This window comes from Onychostruthus taczanowskii, unplaced genomic scaffold (genome assembly GCF_017590055.1).
Source record: "Onychostruthus taczanowskii isolate IOZ18803 unplaced genomic scaffold, ASM1759005v1 scaffold9, whole genome shotgun sequence".
In the NCBI taxonomy this organism is placed as follows: domain Eukaryota; kingdom Metazoa; phylum Chordata; class Aves; order Passeriformes; family Passeridae; genus Onychostruthus; species Onychostruthus taczanowskii.
The window spans coordinates 6759138-6767040 of NW_024506993.1; the positions used below are offsets into that span (position 1 = coordinate 6759138).

At 45.5% G+C, this 7903-nt stretch overlaps 1 protein-coding gene across 1 annotated transcript; it reads left to right on the forward strand.

Moving 5' to 3' along the window:
• The first annotated feature begins 208 nt into the window (after positions 1-208).
• On the forward strand, positions 209-6656 carry PSMD6 (proteasome 26S subunit, non-ATPase 6). Its single transcript, XM_041425793.1, has 8 exons — positions 209-466; positions 1480-1685; positions 2199-2344; positions 3295-3514; positions 3622-3730; positions 4785-4953; positions 6127-6204; positions 6351-6656. The coding sequence occupies exons 1-8, from the start codon at positions 322-324 to the stop codon at positions 6445-6447; spliced, it is 1170 nt and encodes a 389-aa protein (XP_041281727.1). The 5' UTR covers positions 209-321; the 3' UTR covers positions 6448-6656.
• The last annotated feature ends 1247 nt before the right edge of the window (positions 6657-7903 follow it).

Here is a 7903-nt window from a genome sequence, read left to right on the forward strand (position 1 = left end):
GCTGGAAGGGCATTTTGAAGATCACCCAGTTCCAACCCCCCGCCATGGCAAGGAACACCCCCCACTAGACCAGGAGCCCCTTCCAGCCTGGCTTTGGACACTTTCAGGAATGGGGCCGCCACTCTCCCGGGGCATCCTGTGGCTGTGATTTAGGGCTGTTTCTGTGTTTCTGTCCCCACGTCGCCGTCGGTGGGCCAGGCCCGTCCCCGGCGGCCGCTTCCGCCGGTCGCGGCTGAGGCACTGCGCCGCGCCGCCCTCCCGCTGCCCGGAGCCGCCCGTCCCGCCGAGCCCCGGCCCCGCGGCCCCCGTCCCGCCGCCGCCATGCCGCTGGAGAACCTGGAGGAGGAGGGGCTGCCCAAGAACCCCGACCTCCGCATCGCCCAGCTCCGCTTCCTGCTCAGCCTGCGGCCCCGCGCGCCCGACCCCGCCGCGCGCGACGAGCTGATGGCGGCGGTGCGGCTGCACAGTGAGTGGGGCCTGGGGGAGGCTCTGTGTGTGTCTGTGGGCCTGTCTGTCTGTCTGTCTGTCTGCTCGCCGACCCCGGCTCCCTCCGCGTGTCTGTGGAGCAGCCATCTGTCTGTCTGTCTGCTCCCTCCGCGTGTCTGTGGAGCAGCCGTGTGACGGTCCGCGGTCACCGATCCGCGGGCAGGGTTGTGTGCCCGGCCCCCCGCAGTCCGGCACCGCTCTGCCCCGGGACTGAGGGCGCTGTCCCGCTCCGAGCGCTCTTACATCCTGCTGGGACTGCCGGAGCTCTGAGCTGAGCGCCGCGGGCCGCTGTGCTCACAGCGGGACAGAGAGAATCACAGAACGTCCTGAGCTGGAAGGGACCACTTGGATCATCAGAGTCCAGCTCCTGCTCCTGCACAGGATGCTCCACTCTGGCTGAGAGCATTGTCCAAGTGCTCCATGAGCTCTGCCCTGGGGAGCCTGTTCAGTGCCCGACCACCTGTGGGGGAAGAACCTTCTCCTGAAATTCAACTGAACCCTCCCCGACACAGCTCCATGCTGTTTGCTCAGGTCCTGTCACTGGTTTCCAGAGAGCAGAGATCAGCACCTGACCCTCCACTTTGTCTCGTGAGGAAGTTTTAGACAGCTTTGAGATCTCCCCTCAATCTCCTCTAGGTTGAACACACCAAGTGCCCTCAGCTGCTCCTTATACATCCCCTCCAGACCCTTCATCATCTTCACGTCTGTCCTTTGGATGCCTTTTAACAACTTCATGTCCTTCTGGTGTTGTGGTGCCCAAAACTGTCCCCAGAACTCGAGGTGAGGCCACCCCAGTGCGAGGCAGGGAAAGTGCAAATGAGATGAGTGGAAGGAAGCATGAGGGGTGCGGCCTGCAGAAACAGGGGCTGTGCTGTGTCTGGATTCACTCACAGAAGGGACAGCTCTGGCGTTGACACTCCTGTTGTCCTTTTAGGAACAAACACACTCTCGTTGCAGCAAGGAACAGCAGAACCTTTCCTGCTTCTCTTTCAGACATGGCTCCGTACTATGAAGCCCTGTGCAAGTCTCTTGAGTGGCAGATGGACACGGATCTGCTGAACAAAATGAAGAAGGCCAATGAGGAGGAGCTGAAACGTCTTGACAACGAATTGGAAGATGCAGAAAAGATCCTGGGGGAGAGCGAAATCCGGGATGCAATGATGGCCAAGGCTGAGTACCTGTGCAGGATTGGGGACAAGGTTGGTGACAGCAGAGGCTTTATGGACTCGTAGAAAACACTGCATGGGAGCCCTGTTAGCTGGGCAGGTCCCAGTGAGCACTGGGGGACTTGCAGAGCATTTTCTCTATGGCACAGCTCACACATGGCTGGCAGATAGGGGAGGGTCTTACTCAAATATAAATTATCTAGAAACTAAACAGTCCTCAAAAGAAAATTTTTTTCTTGACAATGAGAAAAGTTTGCAGACACCATTATTCACTTTCCTTCCACCTTTAGACTTTTCCAAGCTATTTAGATCATGCAGCTGAATTTCAAGTTACAGAATAGATTTTCATAGTCTTTAGCTTTAAAAAATACCTGAGGAACAGCTTTTGTGACTTGATTGAAACTTGGATACGTAAAGATTATTCAGAATGCATAATGTCAAAGTCACAGCTACCAGTGGGAGACAACAGGTTGTTCTTCCAGCAGGTATTTGGTGAATGTTCTGGGTGCTTTTAACATTCTTACAGCAGCAAATACTGTTTTGCAGGAGGGAGCTCTGACTGCATTCCGCAAGACTTACGACAAAACTGTGGCCTTGGGACATCGCCTGGACATCGTGTTCTATCTGCTCAGGATTGGCTTGTTTTATATGGACAATGACCTCATCACAAGGAACATTGAAAAGGCAAAAAGGTACTGCTTGAGTTGTCTGAATGCACTGAAGCATTTTTGAAACAAGCTGTAAAAAAAAAAAAGGAAGATAAATACTTCTCTGTGCAGAAATGACTGGGACTGGTTGTGAGAGAGAATCAGAGTGATGGGTGGGTGTTACTTTGTTTTAGAGCACTTCCTGCTCCTGGATGTTTTTATGGGGGCAAGAGAAAGGTTAAGATTTTGTGGTGGCTGTTTTCTAGCAGCTGGCTCAATTTGTATTTGTAGCACAGCTCCAACTCCCACTTGGGGTGTGACTGCTCCCAGTGGCACCCAGTTGCCTCTGTAAAGAGGGAGCTTTTCCTCTAGAAGCAGAGTAGCATGGTGTGTTTTGGTGCCACTTCAGAGTCTCTGTGCTACCAGTGTTGTGAACCTCAGCAGTTCCTGTCGAAAGCTGTGCTTCCAGTCTCTGCTGCTGCTGCCATGAGACACCAAGGCAGAGGAGGTTCCCACTTCCCTTGTTCTTGGGCAGGGATATTTTGTGTTGTCTTCTCAACAGTTTTGTCTCATCCCTGCTCTTCTTACAGCCTCACCAGTTTTGTGCGGACACTTAAAAAGTGGCAACCTGTATCTTTATTTCTGTGCTGCAGCTTTGATTTTAGCAGCAAGGGCAGTGGAAATCTGTTGCCACAGTCCAGGCTGGCAGTAATATTTACCTACACATCCACAGAGCCTGCTGTCACAGCTGAAGAGGCTGTAAACTTTTCCTTTCAGCTGGAACTTGCACTGTGTAAAAGCCTCTGGCCTTTCCTGTGCCAAGGAAGCCACTTTCCTACACCAACAGGTGTACAAAGGCTGGGCTGTTTCAGCAAGCTGTAACATAAACCAAGTTATTATCTCTAATCTCATGGTATCATTTGATTTGTACTTGTTTCATAGAATTTATTACATGACACATTTACATGAGTAAATATTCTTTGTTCTATTTTAAGTCTAATAGAAGAAGGAGGAGACTGGGACAGAAGAAACCGTCTCAAGGTGTACCAGGGCCTTTACTGTGTAGCCATTCGAGATTTCAAACAGGCAGCAGAGCTGTTCCTTGATACAGTTTCCACATTTACCTCCTATGAACTGATGGATTACAAAACCTTTGTAACATACACTGTCTATGTCAGCATGATTGCCCTGGACAGGCCAGACCTGAGGGAGAAGGTAAGGAGAGCACGTGGAAAAGCTGCTGCAAACTGCAGAGCCTTGCCTTGCCCTGTTCATCTCGGGGCTGAAAGGGATGGTGGTTAAAGGTGTGTGTTTGCTTTCAGGTGATTAAAGGAGCAGAGATCCTGGAAGCCTTGCACAGTTTGCCAGCTGTAAGGCAGTATCTCTTCTCTCTCTACGAGTGTCGTTATGCAGCCTTTTTCCAGTCGCTAGGTAAGGCTGGGTTGTGTCCCTCAACACTGTTTCAGGGGATTCAGTTACTTGTTTCAGATCATACATAGCTTTTGTGGAGTTGCTACAGTCTAAAACTAGAGCTATATGCAGAAAAAACAAACTATAGAGATTTTTTTTAACAGTCACCTAAAATATTCTGCTTTGATTTTTCAAACAAAGAAAGATGAATTTCTCATCCAATGAGCCTTGTGAAAGGTCACATCTGATTGGGTGAAAAAGCAATTTGAAAATGGCTAAGAGCAGATCAGGAAAGATCTGAAAGCTTTCTTGGTGAAAAAGCACTTTGAAAATGGCTGTGAAACACCATCTTACCTAAAGAGCCAGATCAGGAAAGATCTGAAAGCTTTCTGTGTAAAAGGATGACACCAAAGAAAAGCTGTTCAGAAAACCCTCATTCTTGCCTGTTCTCAGACTGCTTGTTTTTCTTCTGTGAGAGAATACAAGAAAATGAGACATTTAGAAAAATCAAGGAAGAACCCTTGAAGGCTAGGCCTGATGAGACTGAGTTAAAGGGCAGCTTCTTCCTATTGCCAGCCTCATCCCAAGCTGGGAACTGATGCTGTCAGGGGAAAAAAAAAATCACTTCAGTGCCTGGAAATCCTTGTAACTAATTTAAGAGGTAGTAGCAGAAAATTCATGTTATGTCCTTATACAGGAGGGGGTAACAATGTTTCTTCAAGGAGTTACATCCCGAGTCTGCTTGTTACCCAGCTCTGCGGGCAGCACGTCCAGCTCTCACCTTCAGTGGGGTGGTCCCTCTCCCCCTGAAAGAAGGATGCTGTGCATTTTTACAGGCTCCCCTTGGCTCTGCCACAATATTGTTTGCATGTTCTTGCACTCCTGATACAGATTACATGAATTTACTTCTGTTGGTGCAGAATCCCTTTCATCCTGAGGAGTGCAAGAATACAACATAGTTGTGGTTGCACTTATTAACTGGTGCCGTGTGTTTTACTTACATAACTGATACATGAAATTTCTCAGAAATTACTGACTTCTTTTATTTATTTTGCTTCTTTCTTTTCCTTTTCAGCTGTTGTAGAGCAAGAGATGAAGAAGGACTGGCTGTTTGCACCTCACTACCGGTACTACGTACGGGAAATGCGAATCCACGCCTACAGCCAGCTCCTCGAGTCCTACCGGTCCTTGACGTTAGGGTACATGGCAGAAGCCTTTGGAGTCAGTGTAGAATTCATAGATCAGTAAGTTCTCTGGCTTTTCCAGTTCATAGACATCTCCCTTTTTACCTTTTAAATATTTATGGTGATCTCATTATGAGTAAAAATCTTTGTTCGCTTGTATTCTAAATATGCCAAGTTACGTTTCTATGGAAGAGTGTGAGAAGCTGGTATTTTATTAATTACTTTGTTGTTCTTTATATTGCTGTATTTATTGACCTCCATGTGCTATGGAACTTCAGATTTTAGACAGCTTAGTTCACAGCCATGCAAAAACTGAGCAACTTTGGGGATCTGCACATTTTTTTGTACTCTGCCAGTCTCGCTCTCTCGCTTGGTTTCTGTTATGTGGACAGGATCTGATGTTTTTTACTTAAATCAAACATACTCCACAGTCCCAATTTGAAATTCTTTTCTAGAACAAAACCAACAGATTTAGATCATGATAAGAACTAAGTGGTGAATGAAGTGAGAAACTGACTTTTACTCTGTGTACAGGAAGCACATTATTTTCAAATGCCTTCACAAGACTTATTCTTGTTCCAGAGAGGTTTCAGATTTTCTAATATAGAAAACTTACAGAAATATGAAACTGCTTGAAATATTTAGAAATTAAAATTAATAAGTGTTTTAAGAGAAACCAAATACCATTTCATTCAAAAGTAATTTTTTTTTTAAGTTGTAGGTTTTAAGCTTGTTCTTTCCAGGAATTTACTATGAGTTGTAACTTACCTTACTGTTGAGCACAGGAATATTTTCTTTTACCATCAGTGCTGTAGACCACCGGTTGATTAAACAAAACAATAATAATAAAAATTTTTAAAGCATTTAAATAAATTAAATATTATTGAGATACTTTTAATTAATTGACTGGCATGAAGAGATTTACCTCAGGATAAATTCCAGATACCACTCTGCATTACTGCTGCCTTTGGAGAGTAGTTGATACAAAGCTCAGTGATAAGTTTCTCTAACTCAAGTACAACACTGGCCTGAGAAGAAAGAGGTTTTGTGTTCATGTCACTAAAAGGATTATTTTTGGGTGCAGTGTCCAAGCCTTAATAAGATGAGGATGCATAAGATATCTGATGAAGATCCATAGGCTGTGGCTTCAGAAATACAGCATGGAGTAACAGCATTTTCATTGCTCTTAGGTCTGGTGAAACAGGATTTAACAAACTTTTTTGCTTCTTTTAGGGAGCTTTCAAGATTTATTGCAGCTGGCCGATTGCATTGCAAAATAGACAAAGTAAATGAGATTGTAGAAACTAACAGGTATGTAACAATTCCTGGAGGTTGTTTTTAACAGACCAGTTGAATTACATCTGTTTTGATGACATTTACTGCAGAAATGTTTAATGCTTTGGTATAAATCATATTCTCAGTTCTAACCCCCTGTTTTTTTCCCCCATGATTCCCAGGCCTGATAGCAAGAATTGGCAGTACCAAGAAACCATCAAGAAAGGAGATTTGCTGCTAAACAGAATTCAGAAACTTTCCCGAGTAATTAATATGTAATTTTTTTAATGCAAGGGAATGCAAAATTCAGATGTTTCAAACATTTTGGAAGTAACCTATAAATATATTGCATAACTTGGTATACTGTAGGGAAAAAAATAACTAGCAAGAAAGGTAGTGTTTTTACTTTCCACTTCATTATGTACACACTGTTCTGTTCTGGTGTATGGACCCCAGTTCATTTATTAAATGTATGATACCGTTGGTGATCTCTTGTAACAGACCTTGTTCCTTTCCTTGCCTGTATATCCAGTGTTCCATGTTGAGCAGCAAAGCAGTGTGGACACAGAGAGCTCATGGCCACTTCATGCCTGCTGTTTTAAGACTTTCATATTGGAATCAGGGGTGAAAACAGTCAGTTGCATAATAGTAAAGTGGCCAAAAATTTTACTGAAGAGTGCACGCTGTCCAGACAGGAGGGAGTTTTACAGTGGAGGGATTACAGCTTAAGGGAGAAGGAATAAGGATGCAAGTGATTGGGGTGAAGTAATGATACAACCACAGAAACTGCAGGACTAAAACTTTGGGAACAACTGGAACAGAATTAGCTTCTCTCTTTAACTATTTTTTTTGCAAACTGCTGAAAAGGAAGCCAACATGTGAGCAAAGCATTAAATTTGTAATTATTGCCTGAGTTAGATCTGCAGATGTCAGTGATGGTGGGAGCTGTGGAAGGGACTACTGCAGTCTGACAGAGCTGATCAGGTGCTGCAGGGTGACAGTTCCTGTCCTCCCAGCTGCTGAGGAATGAGTGTCTCACGTGGCTCCTGGGTGGCAGAGCCTCCAGCAGCAGCTGTTCACCCTGCTGGCCTGCCTTGAGGGGCTTTTTCCCTCCTCCCAAAGAAGGCCTGTGAGTGAGTTCTGTGAGCTTTTGATGCCACTGCATTTGGGACATTTACAGCCTGCGTGCATTGCAGCTTCAGTGCTGGAAGGAACCCCAGCAGCAGGTGTACCCAAAGAGCAATCCTAGCATTTGGAAGCTACTGTGCCACAGCCAGGACAGCTTGGAATTTGCCCTGCCCACCCCTCCCATTGCAAGGTCATAGAGGGTCTCCTGTGCTGGGATTGCTGTTGCCTGCCTGAGGTTGGACCCCTTGGTGCTGAGGGGCCATTTCTAGTCTCTGATGAACTTTTGTGAAACCCAAAATACAACCTTATGATTTTGGGGGTTTTTCATTACTTACTGGAAGCTGTTTTGGTTGTTTCCCCCTCCAAGAAGCAGCTATTTAGCCAGAGTTTAAAGATTTACATTTCAGACAGTGCTAATTAGAAGAAAATTCTGATCTTTCTTCAGAATAGGCAGAGTAATAAACAAGAACTCTACCATTTGTTCAGCTCTGAGTTCTCTGTTTTGTGTGTTCACGTAGATAAAATTTCCTGTTAAGTTTTAATTGATAAAACCCAGTATTCAGACTTTTCAGACCTGCAATAACCTCTCTTGTTTTTCCCCATCTGT